Source organism: Malus sylvestris, chromosome 12 (assembly GCF_916048215.2).
Source record: "Malus sylvestris chromosome 12, drMalSylv7.2, whole genome shotgun sequence".
In the NCBI taxonomy this organism is placed as follows: Eukaryota; Viridiplantae; Streptophyta; class Magnoliopsida; order Rosales; family Rosaceae; genus Malus; species Malus sylvestris.
The window spans coordinates 276,966-297,215 of NC_062271.1; the positions used below are offsets into that span (position 1 = coordinate 276,966).

Genomic DNA, 20,250 nt, shown 5'->3' on the forward strand with positions numbered 1-20,250 from the left:
ATGAATCAAAATGCCACATTAAATTCTTAATCAGCAACTTATATAATAAACGATCAATTTCCCTTATCTTATTCCAACTATATTATATTATATCCAAAGTTTGTTTTTTCTATTTGTTTTCCCCTCTTAACTCAACTGAATGAAATAGATATGGGTGGATTTGTAATCCCCTCTCTGTCTGAATGAGAGCCAACTGTCCGATTCCGTGAAACAAATAGGTATAATTAAGAAAGAGGACAAGGACAAGGACAAGGACAAGGGCAAGGGGTGATGATGATCGAGCTTACATTTTCATAAGTAAAGGTAATTAAGAATTCAATACTAATTAATAATATTAATAGGTGATGTTGATGCAGATCCCACTTGCCTAATCGATAATAGGGAAAAAAAATATATCTACAATATCAAAGAATTGGTTAGGGTTTAAGATTGGCCATATGGCCCAAGCATGTAAATTCTCAAATCTCAAGTTATACATATTTGTGAGTTACATACCCTAATAATTGTAACCAACTTGGCTGTGCACAAGCAATTAAAATTGTAGATCATGGAATAGAGAGAGATAATGTGTCTCACAAAATGTCAACTAAATGTATGGGAATTGTTTAGGTTTTGCATTGCAATTTCGTTGGTTGTACAAAAGTCAATACGATAGAGAGAGGGAGAGAGAGATTGGCAAACGCAAAACAAGCTTTGCAGCACTTTCTCAAGCCTTGTATTCCAATCCAATATATTCGAGGAAATACGTATTCCCTCCTACTAGTAATAACAATATTCAACTGCCAATTATAATAAGGTGTGATGGGTCCACGCCTACGCGTTTGAACATTTCTTCTTCTTTGGATTTAAAGTAATTTTATTTTCTTTAGAAGATTATTAAAGTGATTTAGTATTGGTTTGATATTAAGGTGCTTTTATAAAAAGTCGGTAAAAAAAAAGCTGAACTCAAAAAAGTGTTTGGTAAACACTTAAAAACAGCTTATTTTCACAGTTTTGAGTGAAAAAAAAGTTGAAAACGTGAAGCAGCAAAAATGAGCTTATTCTCACAGCACAACAAAAACATTTTTTTTCAGAGTAGAGCAATATCAAGCCAGCCCTTAATCCGCTGGAATTACTTCTGTATTTATCTATGATTTTTTCTAATTTGGAATTAGTAAAATTTGGGTTTTTGGGAAGTTGATGACTATTGACGACTCGATGAGGTGGTAGAAAAAGATACTCTGGGCCTCAGGCTAAACAGAGATTGGGACATCGGTTAAGGAATTCATTACGTTTAGGAAGAGGATTTTCTCTGGGTTCACTTTGTGGGAATTCTAGAAATTTTCACATTTTCCACGCCTACGCATTTGAACATTTCTTCTTCTTCGAGTTTAAAGTAATTTTATTTCCTTTAGAAGATTATTAAAGTGATTTAATCTGCCGGAATTACTTCCGTATTTTACGTCTTTCTACGATTTTTTTCTAATATGGAATTAGTACAATTTGGGTTTTTGGGAAGGTGATGACCATTGACAACTCGATGAGGTGGCAGAAGAAGAAACTATGGGCGTCAGGCTAAACAGAGACTGGGACATCGGTTAAGGAATTCATTACTTTTAGGAAGAGGATTTTCTCTGGATTCACTTTGTGGGGATTTTAGAAATTTTCATATTTTAGCCGTTTATCATATATTGTGTGATCAGTTTTCGTCATATACTATTTGTGTTTAAATTTAAATAATTTATGATCGTACGATATATAATGAATGACTAAGATCCCCACAAATGGATCTTGATGAGATCCAATCCCCTTAATTCGGAGAATTGGTTATGATAAAATAAAAATATATCCAGCTCAGCATGGAAAAAAAATTCAAGCGGAGAGGATGTCAACACATGGGGTGGGATGGGATGTATTTGGTTGGCCACCAGTCTACTCTTACTGTACTTTAATGCAAACTTAAATGTTTTAAAATAATTGAAAACACATGGAAAAAATATTTTAGAATAAAAAAGTATTTAAAATTTTTTCCTTACACAAAACATTTTAAGTGTTTTTAAGAATATACTTGCATTATTTTTAAAAATTAATTCTAAAGATATCCAAAAGCTCTTTAACCATTTTAAAAAACTCACAAACAAACACAAAATTTCATAAAACCAATTTTATAAAACCTAAAATTTTTAATCCATAAACTATTTTTTTGCTCCAACTCTTATAGGTTAAATTTTTAGTCCGGAATTATTAAATAATGAATTTAAGATAATTTTTTTTCTTAAAGTAACTTTTTTTTAAAAAAAAAATTTAATAAATTATGTAGACTATCCTAATTTAATTTTATGAACATTTTAACCTAAAAAAATATTAAATTTCTGATAAATATTGAACAATCACTAAATCGACACTATGAAACTTGTGAAACACTATGAAAGAATATAAAACACATGAAATAATTGTTTTTAATTATTTTAGTTGTTAAATTTAAATTTGTACTGTTGTATTTGATCAAATTAGATTTAGCCATTGAATTGAATGAATTTATAAATATAAATATAAAATTAAAAAAAATGCACATATGTCAAGGGGAATTCTAGCTCAAATTGCCTCAAAAATGAGTTTTGGGTTAAAACTCATATTTGGCCCAAACGTTGAAGCAAAATGGGGTAGGTTTAGATCTTAAAATTTGAGTTTACTCCAAAAGATTAGAGTAGGTCTAATTGTATGGGCATTGATCGTCTTTGATTAATTTATTGTAATTGTAATGGTGAAATGCTAGTAATAAGAGTAATGCTAAGGAAACTAAATTTCTAGACAAAATTTGTAAATTAAATGACATAGAAGTTCATGATTGGATTATTACTTAAACGTTGATAAATATGTTCATTTTTAATAGTGACATATTATTTAATTTGTAAATTTTATTTACAAATTTTATTTCTCTATCATTATCTTTTCGTAACTTAAAGACGTATTTCATTTGAAACCACTGGTTAGATGGGGGCTAGTTGCATTTTCGATGCAAGTGCTAATTTTGATACAATCATTCAAGAACATGAGACACCAGTAAACGAGGCGATGTTTAGTTTTGCAAAAGCCGGCTGATCTCTGTCGGCAATAATCTTTATTTTATTTTATTTTTTTACATTTTCTTTAATCATATATCATTTGACTTCTTTTTCAGTTTTTGAATATAGGCATAACTAGTTGTAAACTACGGTTATCCACTCATTTCAGATCTGGAAAGATTATAGGAAATTTCACCATGCATGTGGCCACAGTCAAGCATACTTACTAGCTCGGAGCATCAAATTCGGAACCTCTCACATTCTTTTTATTTATTGGGCCAATAAAAATGTTTATCGTGTTGGAAAACAAACTTTGTAGGGATACATAAGGAGTTGAGTTACTTTTTATATCATCAATTAATTTTGTGTTTGAACATTAACATTCTTCGTAGTATCATAATCAATTTGTCTATTGTGTGAACTGTGAAGCTCAATGCTTACAGATGCTCACTTGATTTATGTTTTTCATGTGTTTGACTAAAAAATTTGCTACATTAATAGGTTATGTGAAACTATGAAGGACAAAGTCTCGTATAGGTGATGGACTAAACCTTGCAATGGTTTAGAAGGAGCTGGGTTACTCCTCATATTGTCATTGGTTTTATAAATGAACCTCAATAGTATCAAAGCATAGGTTAGCTAGCTACCACACGTGTTTCACGTCACTCAATTTATATTGTTTACGCGTTTAACTTAAAAGTTTATCAAACGTGAAGGGATGTATGCGAATATGAAATAGCAGTCTCCGATGATGAACTACACCTTGCAATGCAAAAGAGATTTAAGTGAATGTTTTTTAGTCTTTAAACTTTTAAGCCATATTTGATTAGATAAAATAGGTTTTGTGGCATTTGTCACCATTAATTAAGTTCCATCAGCCACCCTTTCTTTTCTTCCTGAAAGAAAAAAAAACAGCCTAATCCAGTTAAAATGTTGCTTATCAGATTTAGTCAGTGGGATGCATTGCTACTTTGAAGTGTTCAGACAAATACATGAAAATAACGTATTCCAATTTAATTCGTTTCGCTTTTCTTGTAAAGATTCTTACATTCTTATTTTCTTTTGCATGTATCTCGCTTCCCGTATATATGCACTGATTCTTCTATATAAAAAACAAGAAAATATTTGTAAAAGGAGAAAAAGTGAATACAAAAATCACTTCTCATTTTATTTTAATTTTTTACTACATTGTACTTCAATACATACAGTATATGAAAGATAGAAGAAAATTTGTAAAACAAAAGAAGAAAAGATATGAAAGCAAAAGATTTCCCATATATTCATTTCATCATCGTGGTCGATCGATCATGTTCTCCCTAAAATGCCAGCTACTAATAAGATGGAAAATTCTTAGAAAATTCGTTCTTTTTTTCGTAGCACTTTTGACTTTCCCCTAGCTAGATTCGCTCTATTGGGTACTCGTTTTCCTGTTTTGCATTTTGTGGGGAATGCATCCATCTATTCATTATCAATTAATTAATAGAATTTTAAAGAAAAGCTTTCGATGTTATTCATTTTAACGAAAAATTATATTTTTACACTAAAAAATCAATCATGATACTATTCACTTTACCTTTTATTTTGTTTTTATTGTTAAAACTCAAAAATTTCAAACTCTTTTCATTAGTTTTCCTATTAATTAATTAATAATTTCATGCTCTGTCATGTTATGCATATATATGATATTACATAATTGCTACATACGCATTAGAAATGGGGGCACATATGTGGACCGGTTGATGTGCATACTTAATTTACTTTTTCGAAACTGTATCTGTATGCGGAAATGATTTACATGAGTTTTGAAGCAGTTCACGAGCACCTCTTAAATTAAGTACTCATTAGAAAAAATTCATAATTAAAGCTGATAATTAAACGCGTATAGCAGGCTACCTAGTAACCTAGCTACATATTTATGTACATTTATATTCATTAATGTATGTACATGTATATATACTGTTGTAGAAAATAAATGATGGAATGAAAAGGGGAAGAAAGTTGTGATCATTTTCCACAGTTTTGAATAGAGAGACTTTTTGGATAAAGGATAGATTTTAACTGATTGGAACATGTGACGCAATCAAATTCCAAAAGGGGTTACATTCAGAAGCTTCCGATAAAGGCCCTTTTTTTCAAATTTATTTAATTCAAATTAATAGCCAATATGAAAGGGTACTGGGTACGATGGAAACATGGGTCCCTCCAACATAGAAAACTCCTTTTTTATACAATTCATTAGCGTTTGTTTTTATTTCTATTGGATTACGCAAATTCGCCAAAAACCAAAGCAAAACGGTACATATTAATTATAATAATGGAAGAAAAAAAAAAAATAATAATAAAAAATTATGTGGCTTCCCCAGTAAGGTGCCTTGCGGACCACGGATCTTGCGAATATGAGTTGTTTTGGAGAAGAAACCCGTCTCTTGCCTTCTCTATAAAAGCTCTTTTTTTCTTCCTTGTTCTATTTTCTTAACTGCTCTCTTACCCTTCCTTTCTTTCTTCTTCTCTGACTTGTCTCTCTCCCTCTTTCCACTTTAATACTAACCTCCGCTCTCGATCGGCTAGCTGCAGATTCATTCGTTAATTTCCTTTTCTTTTCTTTTCTTCGGTTTCATAGTTGAAATTAATTGTTGGTTGAGAATACTGGATTTTGTTGTATTCTTGCTTAATCTTAACTAGCTTGCTAGGCAGCCCTTATACATATATAAAAGGAGAAATTGTCAGTCGTACATATACATATAACCAAAGAGAAGAGATGGATCCGTCGATGGAAGCACAAACAGAAACAGGCATGGTGGTGAATAGAGGAATATCAAACGAGCTCAAGGGGTTGCCTCCGGGTTTTCGGTTTCATCCCACGGATGAAGAAATTATAACTAGCTATCTCATAAAGAAGGTCATCAACAGCCGCTTCGAAGCTGCTGCAATTGGCGAAGCTGATTTGAACAAGTCCGAACCTTGGGATTTGTCTAGTATGTATTACTTGTCTGTCTTCCATGGTTAATTCGGGTCAGTGTGTATATATATATACATATGTATGTATGTATAATGAATTTTCATATATGGATATATATATATATATAACTTGAGCAGAAAAGGCAAAGATGGGAGAGAAGGAGTGGTACTTCTTCTGCCAGAGAGACAGGAAGTATCCGACGGGGATGAGGACGAATCGAGCGACGGAATCAGGGTACTGGAAGGCCACAGGAAAAGATAAAGAGATATTCAATAAGATTAAAAAGCAGCAGCAGCAGGGTGGGAAAGGTGCAGGAGGAGGATGCCTGGTTGGGATGAAGAAGACTCTTGTGTTCTACAGAGGGAGAGCCCCCAAAGGAGAGAAGACCAACTGGGTCATGCATGAATACAGGCTTGATGGCAAAATCCCACCCTACAATAACCTCTCCAAGGCTGCAAAGGTAATTAAAATCCTATTCCTACCTATTTTTAATTTTATACCCATTGAACATCCCTGGCCCCCTCTCGAATTTTGTTATGTTGGTTGAGAGTTTCCTTTCAAGGAGGGATTGGGGCTTTTAGCTAGATTTTACTTTAATTTTCAAAATCTAATTTTCTTTTCTTTTCCTTTTTTTTTTTTTTTTTGCAAGTCATCAATATTTGAAAATCAATCAATTTTATTTTTAATTTTATTTTAACCTTATTTTTGTACATGTGTGTTGCTGCAGGACGAATGGGTTGTGTGCAGGGTTTTCCACAAGAACATGGGGCTCAAAAAAACCCTTAGCCCGACTAGGATGAACTCTTTTGGGAATATTGGGGATCATGATCTCCTGGATTGTTCTTCCCTCCCACCTCTTATGGATCCTACTCTTGATACTTCCAACATCATGACCAACAAACATTCTTCAGGCTATGGAGACAATGACTTCAAGCCCGATCCCATTATCACAGTGGCACCACCATCGGATCATCATGGAATCAGCACTAACAGTTACCTCAACTACCTTTCATTGGGGGGAGGCGGCAGCGTTCAAGCCCTCAAGCAGAGTTTCAACTTTCAGCTGCATCCTACCAGTAACGACAACAGTCACCAAGCCAGTAGTCTCAGTAACCCTTCCAATATGTTATATCCTCCACCTCTTTATCATTATCATCAGCATCACCAGTTTCAAAATCCTTCTAGTTTCTCTAATTTCCAGCCAAATCAGATGATGAGCAATTCTGATTATTTTCAACAAGGGATGATGAGAGGTGCACAAGGGCAAGGGTCCGTGTTTCGAACAAGTACTAGTACTAGTAGTGACCATGATGACGATGATCAGGCCATTCCAAGAGCAATAGCTAAAGACAACAACAAAAACAAGATGAAGAATAATATTGAAACATCATCATCTGGCTTAGGAGGAGGAGGCTTAGACAGGCAGTGCAAGGTCGAGCAGTTTTCGACCAACCAGTCTATGTTTAGCCTCTCCCAAGACACCGGATTGAGCACGGATATGAACACTAACGAAATATCATCATCATTTGTTTCAAAGCAAGAATTGGGCAGCACCAACAACTCATCTTATGACCAGGATCCATCTGTTGTTCCCCTTTCCGATATTGAAGACTTGTGGGACTTTTGATATTCATTCAAAAACAAGTCACACCGCCTTTTCGGCTTAATTGTTGTTTCTCTAGCTAATTAGGATTATTAAGGGCTTATTTCTTCTTTATTTTGGTAGGGAGGTTAACTAATCAGAAATTGTTGTTGCATACACGAATACTGTATAGAACTTTCATGGTTTCCGGACCCATTTTAATTTTCATGATTATTGCGAATTTGTAACCTCATGTAAATCTTCTATTTTTATTTTTTAAATTTATTATTACTATGGTCACTGCAATTAATCATGTTGTAATTTTAATTTGCTCTCATCCTTTTCCTGAATTTAAATTATTTAATTTATGATTAACTGCTTTTGAATGGAATGCACAAGGTGATCGGCTTCTGTAGATGAAGCAGTTGAGGATGAAGTTGCCGAGATCGGAGCTGCGGTGGTGCAAGCTGTTGAAGGCGCGGTGGTTGTTGAGGAGCCAGAGACCAACCAAACTGCTAATGAATAGTCTTTTTGTTTAGTTTGTGTTAGATTTTGGTGGCCTTCGTCAAGTTTATTGTAATACCCCATCCTTAATTTTATGTTTTTCTACTATTAATGGTGTGAATTTACCAAATGCCCCTTGGGAAAAGAATGTTGACTTTCGTTGACCTTTTTGTCATGACACGAATGACTCATTTCCTTAGTTTATTCTTATTGTACCCGTCGCCACGAACGTGTGAGGTGGCGGGTGGCCTCCTGGGCCCCCGCCCCGTGTCAGCAGGTAGGGAACCCGAGGTCCTTCCTTAGGTTTTTCAACGTCCCAAATCTGACTTCGCCGTTCATTTTCCCAAATTCAATCGTCTTATTAGGGTTTTACTAATTAGTCATTTTATGTGCTTAGGTACGTTGTTAAGGTGACCCTGTCCTCCCTACATTTGAGCTGCTTTTTGGTAACAAAATATCAGTGAGTGGACCCCTTTCTAAATGCATGATTTTAATGCTAGTAATGCATACACGAAAAGCATGATTTTATGACTTTACATGTTATGAAACGTTTATGAATTATTGGATTTATGTTTTTATGAAACATTATGCTTTATTGAATTTACGTTCTTTGAAATATTTATGAATATGCTTATGAATATGGTTTATGATGATCTTTTGAGCTAGAACGCTCATGTGGATTTATGATATGATGTTTGAGCTATTGAGCTCAGATGATGTGATTTGGAAAGACTATGTTCATATTTTCTGTGCTTTATGGCCATATGACCCAGTTTACATGCGTTGAGGTTTGAGGTACCTTATGATTGCACTCCCAGCTTCACTAGTCAAGGCTAGTGTCGGTGTGATATGTAATTTCTTCTCTGGCGTAACCCAGAGTCATACAGCTTCACCTTCGGATGATGGACCATATTTTCTTCACTAGTGTAACTTAATGTCGTACAATTCTTATTTCTTCTCTAGCGTAACCCAGAGTCATACAGCTTCACCTTCAGGTGATGGACTATATTTTCTTAACTGGTGTAACCCAGTGACGTACAGCTTCACCTGTGATTGATGGATTTGCCTTTGGATGACTATGATACCACTATTAAGCACATTATATATATATATATATATATTTTTTTTTTTTTTAGTTTTACGAATGTTTTATGACATGTTAGGGTTTTCAGAAAACCTATTACATATTATGATATATGAGTTCTCTAAAATTAGAGGTTAGTACGTTTGAAGAAAAGATTGGTTTTAGTTATTATTTATATTAAACTTGGTCCACTCACCTTTTGCTTTGTGCCCTTTAAGGACCTAGGAACGAGGCGTACAACTTGATCATCGAGGAATTCCCATAACAATGACTTCGTGTCCTTCCTTATGCATAGGACCTCTCTTTGTAATTGCATTTTTATAATATTCTTCCCGCATGTATTCCTGTTTAGTAGTATGTTCTGAACATGTTCATACATCATCACTTTTTAATGTTGACAGTTGAATATTCTCCTTCTGTTATTGATCAAGACCTTATTATTATCTCGTCAAAGTTTTGTATTTCATTTTATGTTTCTTGGTTTCGGCACAATTGTTGCATGGTTTACATGTTCTCGGCACATGCATAATAAAATGGTTTTCGTCACCCTCGGGTGTCGGCCAACACGTGGGCATCCCGGTGTCATTCAAACACCAAGATTGGGGCATGTCATTTATCAATTTGCGAAAAATTTAGTAAAATGTCTTATTCGCTTTACTCCATCATCCGAATTCAGTTACCTCAAATGTTCTTGAAACTCTGCTTGCTTGAAGTGTCTTGCAAAAAATTTAGCCATAAAAATGCGAACTAATCACGCGACTTTGATAAGAGTAAGTGCTCCTAGTTGGCGTGTCTAGGTCGTGAGTTTTGGCTTTAAAGGCATTGAGCTACTGAATTCAACATGCGTTGCTGCCCCCTAACCGTGTGATTTTGGCGCTGCCGAGCTAGTCGCTGACTTCATTTCTCAAACGAAAGTTGTCTCAAATAAGAAATTGTTTGTATGATTGAGGCAAGGTTCCATAGGCAGTGCATTTTGAGCTCATGAGAACTTGTACTTCACAAGGTTGAGACATGTTTCACAAGGCCAATGCGTGTGACATGACAAACTTTTTTATGAGCTACTGAAAAGCTGGACTATACTTGTAATTTGAGGTCACCGATCTTTTGAGCTGCGTAGCCTGTAACACAACATAATAAAGATTTATGAGACACGAAAAATCACTAACTAGTCGCATCAAAAGTGTTGTATGGAAATATGCAGGCATCGATTCATGGAATGCACTGCACCTTACGTCACCAATTTTGTTGGCCTTGTAGCTAGTAGCACAACATGATAGGGACCAATGTGGACATGAAAATCGCTAACTGGTCATAGAAAACATGAGCAGTTGTGTGGAAATTCATAAGCAGCTCAAGCGACGTGCTGCACTTTTGGGCTCATGGATCCCGTAGGCTACGTAGCTAGTAGCACAACATTATAGAGTTCCATGTGGACGCAAAAATTGCTAAATTTTCACAACAAACATGTGCAATTGTATGCATTCTTGTAAGCAGCAGTTTAGGAAACGTACTACACATTTGTTCTTTTTCTTGTAAATATTCTTGGGTCCCATGGATTGGCCCAATAGCCAAAATCCTTCAATTAGCTAAGTCTTGATCAATGTCTAAAATATCTATAATATCGGCGACGTTTTTGTGAGAGTCCGATATTTCTACATATATCCACTTGATTATCGTCAAAATATCGAGATAATATCGATAATATCAATATTAGCGCGATATTATCGATATTATCTCGTCCAACGCTGATGGAGTAGATGGCGACAGGCATGAGGGCCTTGAGCATCTGGATAAAGGAGACGGAGAGGAAGATGTAGGCGGAATTGGAGAACCAGAGGGAAAGGGCGTAGAGGCGCCGATAGCGAGATGATCTCCAGGATCAGACTCGAGAGCACTAGAACAAATGGCAAGGAAGCTCACGTATGAAGGCTAGGTTGTGCAAGGTTGAGAGAGAGCACGGTACCACATTGCTGTTGAACTGAGATGGATGAGCAGCTATGGTTCTCCATTGGAGAGAGATGGATGAGAGAAATGAAGAGCCTTTTTCGGTTTTTGAAATAATGTGTGAGAGGGTTGTTTTCAGAAATGGGAGAGAGATTTGACCTTTCATTTGGTATCCTAAGGATGCACTACACTGATGCTTGCCACGTGTCCAAGACTGGTGTTTCCTATGTTTGTTTTGACATGAGTGTTTTGAATTAAAAGAGGGAGAGTCGTTCGGCCCTTGGCTCGAGATTAGTAAATGAGGAATCCAATGTTTTCTTCCTACCGGTGCTAGGGCTTTGACACACATGTGTCGTGCACATGGGTTCGTGTGGGCTGGGCAATCGTTTTGCAGGTTGGGTTTTACCACCAATTGATCTTCCATTGGCGGTGTATGTGTTTCTTCCAGGCCCCACGTTTGTTTCCCAACTGGAGTCCATTTCCAACTCAGGTGTGTCCATTTCTTATTTTAATTTTTAGATTGTTTTGAGTTTTCTTTTATTTTATATTTGTTTTTTTTTAATATGTCGTTTTTCTTAGAGTCAGTTAGCTTTAGATGTTCTTTTTTTTTATTTATTTATTTTCTCACACCTTGAGGACAATGTGTGATTTAAGTTTGGGGGTGGGAGAATAAAATTTTTAATTTTTAATTTTTGAGTCAATAAAAATAAAATTTTCATTCTTTTTAAGTTAATATCCATAGATTATTTTAAATGTTAGAACAAATGGACAGGGTGAAGATTAATCCCACAATATCGATAATATCGTGAGATGAAACCCAAAAATACTTAAAAAATGCTGAAAAGTCTCAATCTTCAAATGATTTTGCTTATGGACAACGTCAACCAATCTCGGATCCATATGGGTGGCATGTTAACAATTACATGCAAAACTATTTGGGGATTTATCATTTGATGACTACTCTTCACAATACACTTACTCTACACATAGAGATGATGAAGATAGTGAAAATTTTGAACCTCATAGGAACTCTATGTGGTACTAGGTCACTCATGTATCTTACCATGCAATGTATAAAGTGTAAAATATTGTACTAATTCATTATATATAAATGATTATGGTGTGTTTAAACTTCTTTCATTAATTATTACATATTTTCTACACTCACAATATTTGCCAACTCGCTATATAATCAACTTAAATCAGTTAAATCCATCATGCAATGCATTTCCTTCCAATTTTTGTGATAAACTAATAGATAATTGACTAAATGAACATCTTGCAAAATTTCAATAAAAATTTCCAAGTTTTTCTTACAATTTCCGTGGTTTTTATTCAATTTTTATCGATATTGATAATATCCCGATATTTTTATCAAAATTTCCGTGTTTTAGGACTATCGATATTTCCGATATCATCGATATTTTAGACCTTGGTCTTGATGAATACTATTGTGGCTAATTCAAGGAGCATCGACGCAGATTATCATGCGGCTAGTTACACTGGTGCGGATTCGTGGCATGGTTTTTTAAACAACTTTTAACAAACATTTTTATGGGCCCACTCCGTAATATATTTCTACTATTTAAACTATCTATTTTTTAGAACATTATTCATATATCATCATTGCAAAAGTTATACCAAGTTAAAATGATTACTATTGAACCTGCTGCAAAAACCTCGTCGAAATGTTAAAGAGAATTAGTTGAGATGAATGAAATGGCAATTTAGATATAGGCATGATGAGTCACGTGAATGGTTCCCTCATGCAGCAGATGCTCTTGGCCACGAGAAAGGTTCATTCGAATTCGTTTCGTTCAAATAATTGATCAATTAGCATCAGCTAGCCTGCTTGTTTGTAACAATCATTGATTTCTTGCTTCAATAACGTACGCTATAGTAAATCTTCTGTCAAACGAAACTTAATTAAGTTTTCCAAAAAAAAATAAAAAAATACGAAACTCAATTATTTATTACTTGTACCTTTATCCAATTACTTGGACTTTTCTTTCTTCACACGTGTTATGATTACTTATTATTTAACGTGTTTTTCACACACACAACCAGACATATATAAGTATATGTACTCGTTGGCATGTATATTGTTGTTGTAGTAGTTAATTACGTATCAAACTTGTCACCTAAATAAATCGAGTCTGAAACTTTCTATTTTTGTTCTGTGAAATACTAGTAGATCATAATGTTACTAGTATGTATATGAGATCAAAGGAAAAAAAAAACTAATATCTATGATCGAGGTAAATTAAAAAAATGTGTTATAGGTAAATAATACCATAATTAGGAGTAGCATGCTGATACTATTAAAAAAAAACAAAAAAAAAAGAATAAGAAAAAGCGAGCACAAAAACACAGAGAACGATTGATGAGGAAGAATGATACGTGAGGAAAAAAATGATGAATGTCCAATAAATATAAAGGAGGAGGGAGGACACCAAGAAGAAAAGTGAGAAAAAAAAAGAAAGATAAGTGTTGCAGTCCTATTAGATTATGAATGTGATTGTATAAATCCTAGTATATCTTGGAATATCTCTTATATTCCTATTAGGAGTTGATTACCTATTAAGAGTTGTAATCCTAAAGGTTAAGAAATTAACCTTCCCTACTACTATAAATAAATGCACAAAGGGGTGGAATAACACACCCACAATTACACATCTCTCTCTTCTTCTCTATATGCCACACCTTCCCTCTCTCTCTGGCCTCCATAATCGTTCAGTAAATTATGCCTACAACACGTTATCAGCACGCTCTTGACGTTGCACTAAAGAGAGTTTATTCTTCAATCAGGGGAGTATTACGTTTTAATCATTCTTTTTGTGATTAATTTATTATTTTGAATTGATCTACATGCTATTGATTCAATTTCATTTTTCAGTGTTGAACGTGATACAACGCATTGGAAATACAATTTCATTTTTCATTGTATATGTTCATATATTTGTTTCATGCATTATGCAATTTTTGCTATATGGAATTTGTGAGTCAAAGAATTGAAAGAAATTAGAAGCAATTAGGATTTTTCAAACCCTAGATGTCGAAAAGAAAAAAAAGGAAAAATCGTTGAGCCTCGTCCAGTTGGCCTGAAGCCAAGCTAGGACAATAACTCATTTTTGGGCTTTATTGTGCGTGTGACAAACCAGGCCAAACGCCTAGGTTACTATTGATGGGCCTGCAGCGCCTCCAGCCCATGCTTAAGACTCTAATAGCTAACTGGGCTTGTCCTTTTATTCTCCCTTAGCCTGCTCCAGCGCCTGAAGTTTTCTGGGCTTCCTTTTTCCTCTCAGCCCGAACCTCTGTTGCAGTCTAAAGCTTACAGAAAGCTTGCTAGGTCTTGCTTTTCTCGGCCCGTGACTGCAGCTTGCTTTGCAGGTTCCTAGGTTGCCTACAGTAGCCTTTTCCAAGCCCAAAGCCTGCAACCTTTACTGCAGGACGTCATTTTGGACAGCAGCTAACATAAACTTGCTGGGCTGCCACTGTTCTCTCAGCCCAAATGCCAATTTTTGGCCCATTACTTTGTTGTCACACCTACTTATGTATGGTGTCCTAGCCTAAAGCCAAATGCAGGTTATATTTTCTAATCACATGGTCCGCAGCCATCTAAAGTGAATATGACATTAACGTCATTATTTTTGCTTCTACGATCGACCCTGAATGGTCCCAATCTATTGAATTAATTAAATGTGACCTGCAGTCCATTAATCTAATAATGAATCCAAAATTATTGACCTGAAGATCACTTTTGGACATTAACGATTCAATAATTTATTTCTATTCTTTGAACCGCTGACTCACTTTCGTAGTCTTGAAGCATTCACACTTGAGTTCATGAAGCAACCCAAATCCACTACACTTAGTTGTCTATTGCATTTTGTGTTCTTATAGGAACATCTCCTTTATGAACTAAACGTTCATAAACTAAATTGAACCTATAGTTTCAAATTTAGTGCCTTTGAAACCTGAAGTTTTAATAAAACAATACACCTGAAAACCCGACGTTTTTCATGAAAACCATGTCTTAGAACTCGAATGTTCTAACTTTGATGATTATGGATGATTCATTCCCATAGCATCAATCACAATCTTATTCCCTCTAATTTAGTGGATTGTCGAACCATCACAAGTTCGATTTTCCTTATTTGGACGTTTCTAATAGAAACCGCTTTATGTGGGGTACAAGACGTGAATCTCCACATGACTATCAAGAAACTAAGAACCATTGAAGCCAACAATGGCATGGAAAAGTTGAATAAGAATCCGCCATGATCTTCATTCGAAGACTTATGTTCAAAGCATTACAAATGGAAATACCTCCCGATCAAGGATTCCATGACTATTTGGCTCGTTCCTACAGATTGTCTAATCATGAAAGACATTGCCTGAAGCACACCACGATTATGTCCATGAATGAGTACAATTCTGAAGTTTATAAATCCGATCGAATTTTGACTGGAGAATACTTTTCTCGTCCTTCCTTGTTTTTAACTCGGCCCTGGAGCAGCAGTGTAGAAAGCGGAAGTTACCACAAATGTGAGAGAATGGTATGGGCCCAGTTCGGCTAGAGTCTACCGAATAGCTTGACCCAGTTCGGTCAAAGCCTACCGAATGGTGATGCATTGCTTCGGCAAGGATACACCAAATGGCATATTCTTTCACAATCCAATTTTGAGTTTGTTTTTACAACGTATGATGGAATCAGGGCCTGCTAAGGTGTGGCATCATGCCCGAAGCATGATCCTTGGTACCTAAGACCTAAAATTTCAAGAATAAGGGAAAATATTCCCGAACCTTAACCCTGCAGAATCTATTTCCATCTCGATAGAATAGACCATTGGTTATGCACCTATTTGTGCCTCTACTAATGTTGTTAAGAAGTACCATTCTAGTAGTCAATACGTGAGACTAATTTTGCTCCACCAAACACCATTAGAATAGCAGAATTTTGACATGGATGGCATTGTTGGCTGAATCCCCTTAGTAAACCATTTACTTTGTGAACATTTTTCTATGTTCTTGGATTCAAGTTCGGTGTATGTTTTACTTATAGATAATCTTATTGATATTGTCCTCGAATATGAGTTAATTGAATCATGTTTCTTAATACATGTGACAGATTCAATTCAACACGTGATTAGGAATGTGGGAAAGTTAGTTGTCTGGATGAATGTGTACTATACACACTAACTTTACACCTAAATCACACCTCTAACAATGACTTCAGGTCTATCCAACCTGATTAAGAGCATTTGGCACGCTCCTCGTTGTATGAATGGTACTGCATCACCATTTAAGGGACTTTAAATTCTCCCTGACGTTGAGTTTTTAAAGATATTCGAGATGACAATGATCATAAATGAAACCACTGATGAAAATAGAGTGAAATATCTTTGCACCACCTCCAAAGATGAGCCTAAAGCTTTGATTTGGGGCCAATGGGTTGTCTCCTAATTGGAAACACGGCACATGTGGCCGGCCTAGAGCCGGATGATTAAGCAGTTTACTTGCTTTGACATAACCTTTTGGGACACTTAGGTCGAACAATGATGCTACAACGCATCTTTTTACCCGAAGTAAGGATCTTCTGCCTACAAGCACATTTTGCCAAGCCTGCTCATTAGGGAAATTGATTTTCTAAATCATCCCTCGCAAAGATACGAAATCATAAGTAGATTCAAGGGAATATATATGGACTAATCCAACCAAAATGCGAACCATATAAATACTTATGGTTTTGGTTGATGAATCGACAAATTGGTCACATGTTTGTCCACACACATTGCTGCTAAACCTCTTGGCTGATTAAGGGTTCACCACCCTACTTATCCCTTAAGGTCCGGAAGACTAGACAATGCTAGAGAGTTTATATTGACGGTTTTCGATAAAGTATTGCATGTATTTTAGGTTTATAATTGAACATTGAATTCCTATGTTCACCCCAAAGAGCCTTGCCTAGTGATCATAAAGCTCGATCCCCATATCGCACAAGTGTGATAAGCAAGTGCGATGAATTCTAGCTTTCAGAATGTTGTTGCAGACGCATTCCTCTGATCTAGCTAAAGTGGCGAGATCATATACCAGCTGCAAACATGGTTGCAAGGATAGACGTACTTAACGGACGTCGAGTTAACATCCTTGGAGGGTGTGCTGCCCCTGTTGGACAGTTTGGACGTCCCTATTAGACGGTCTGGTACACCGGCAGATAGCCAATCAATCTGTCTTGGCCTGGAGCATGACAGATCATTCGGTTCATTGAATTCACTTCCCTAGAAGAGGAAGACATGGCACAAAATGAATCTAAACTCAATCGTTGTCTCAAATTATTTCCATCTTATGAGATTAATTTGGATTTCTCCCGAGACTTAAAGTTCTTAGTCTAGTATACTAGTTTGGATGAGCTAAATGGAATTGAAATGAGATTATCATCGATGATGTTTTCACTTATATGGTAGCTACCGACATAAATGAAAAGCGATGATATCGAACCGTGTTCTATTGATTAAGTGACAACGTAGAACTGATTGGACAACTAAAGTTACAATCCAGGTCAAATTCCTTACCAAAGTGTGTATTGGACCTATTGTCCCTACACTGCCCAAGATAACCCTGTTGTGTTATAAGTGGGAAATGAAGCGTTATAAGATGAATGAAATAGTGTGATATGATGCACGCCTTACGGCGTAAGGTTTCTCTCAAACGTCATGTGATTGATAGCAGCATTATGAAATGTGGTTAGTGTTTTCTCCATAGGGTTATAGATATGGAGATTTACATGTAGGTTCCTGAAGAATTACATGGACTGGTTCAAATAGTTCCAAAACCACGGAACACCCTCTTAACTTGTTTTGAGGCGTTCACTACAATCCGACGGATGTGGTATACCTGTCTACGTGATTATTTGATCAGTCAGGGATATGAATTATGCCCTTACATGTTAAACTATGAAGTCTTATTCTAAATTGCTAGAGTTACAATTTATGTCATTAACACGAATCTCACTAAAACTCCGGAAGAGCTTGAGAAAACTACCTCGCACCTAAAGATGGAATTTGAGATGAAGGATCTTGGAAAACTCGTTTATGCCTTGGCCTGAAGTTGAAGCATAGTTCTGACGGTATTTTGGTCTACCAGTCAAACTACACCCCGAATGTGTTACCTTTGAGTATACCTATGATCGTCCATACGTTACATGCAAATGAGACCCTTAAAAAGGTTATGGAATCTGAAATTCCATATCTAAGTTCAACTTTGTGCTTCGTTGTACTTAGCTTATTGTATTTAGACAGGACATCTCATTCGCTGTTGAGCTTGGTAAATATGCAGCATCGTGCCTACACGCATCCACTGAATTGGTATTAAAGACTACCCTGAAGGTACTACATGGGCAAATCCTAATGCATCTCAGCGGATCCAACCCCCCTGATCCTTGGAATGATGCTTGCCTTGTTGTTATGCTAACACAGGTTACTTATCAAACCCGCACAAGGAAAAATCCCCAAATGGTTATGTCTCTACCGTTAAGGGATATCGCAATATCTTGGAGGTCCACGATATGACCTTAGTTGCGAAATCTTCGAATCGTTCCAAGACTCACCTCACTTCACTACGCCACAAATGAGACATGATTAGGAGTTCTTGTTGAGTATATTCGAAGTACTTGCTGTGTTTTCATCCATCGTTAAGTCCGGACGATGATCCATGAAGATTATGCTGCATGTATCAACCCGACCAAGCCATGATACATCAACAAAGTTAACACCAAGACATATTGCGTCTACATCAGCACAGCATCAAGAGATTGAAATCATGCAAGCTGATCCTATACAACCTTGCCAACCTCTATACAATGTCACTGCTGAAGTCAACCTTCCAGAAGCTTGTCCGAGGAATTGGGATGCCTAACTATCATATGCAATGCTTGTAATTCTCATTTGGAAGTTATGTCAAACTCAGTGGGAGTATCTAGAAGTATACTCACTTGATCTTAATGTACTCTTTTTCCCTACGATTAAGAGCATTTTCCCACTGGGTTTTTGCTACCTAACTAAGTTTTAACGCGGCACCCATCCTGGGCTAATCATACCCTTGTGAGCTCTTCTACTTGCGTCCAAAAGACGTATAGTTTTGACTTAATGAAACTTCTCACTTTTCTCCTTAGTCTATAGGTTTTTCCCCCATCTTAGGTTTTAGCATAGCGAGGTTTTGTGAGTTTTACCTTTTTATGCAGTTTTCCGTTGATTTGAGACTCGCATTCGCTCATTGTGCTAACGACTTCATCAACTATACTTGCTTCATCACTTAAGACCTGATGCATCATTTACTTGAGTATTTACACACTCAAGGGGGAATGTTGCAGTCTTATTAGATTAGGAATGTGATTGTGTAAATCCTAGTATATCTTGGAATATCTTGTATATTCCTATTAGGAGTTGATTACCTATTAAGAGTTGTAATCATAAAGGGTAATGAATTAACCTTCCCTACTACTATAAATAAAGGCACAAAGGGGTGGAATAACACACACCCACAATTACACATCTCTCTCTTCTTTTCTCTGTGCCACACCTTCCCTCTCTCTCTGGCCTCTATAATTGTTCAGTAAATTATGCCTACAACAATAAGGACTTTTTTTATTTTTGTTTTAGTGCACGATATATTTTACATTAAAGGGAGGGAGTGTTTGATTAAGAAGCACAATGAGCAATCAAATTTTGCATCTAATTCACTATCTACAAGATTCGAACATAAAACCCTTCACTTACAAGTAAATAGGAATACGAGTTTAAAGCATGAGAGTTAAATGACCATAAGCAAAGAAAATGGAGGAAACGAACCAAATCAATTGGAGAAATTATAGAAAGAAAAAAATTAAAATTTCTACAATTAATGGAAGGGATAATATTTATTAAGAAATGTAATCATATAATGAAGGAATAATATTTAGGCTTCTTAGTTGATTTGTCTTTTAAACTACCATTTAGTCTCACTTTGCCTCTTAAAACATGTTTTGTCTCACCTTGTCTCTTGAAACTGCCACTTTCACCTCATTGAGTCTAAGTTCACCCCATTTTTGTCATTTTCAAATAAACGTTAAATTAAAGGGTAGTACGTATATTTT

General features: G+C 35.8%; 1 protein-coding gene across 1 annotated transcript; it reads left to right on the forward strand.

Annotated features, from left to right (window-relative positions):
* The first annotated feature begins 5,506 nt into the window (after positions 1-5,506).
* On the forward strand, positions 5,507-7,895 carry LOC126593668 (NAC domain-containing protein 87-like). Its single transcript, XM_050259769.1, has 3 exons — positions 5,507-6,019; positions 6,141-6,463; positions 6,731-7,895. Exons 1-3 carry the CDS (start codon positions 5,803-5,805, stop codon positions 7,628-7,630), a joined length of 1,440 nt encoding a protein of 479 aa, XP_050115726.1. The 5' UTR covers positions 5,507-5,802; the 3' UTR covers positions 7,631-7,895.
* Positions 7,896-20,250: the final 12,355 nt, after the last annotated feature.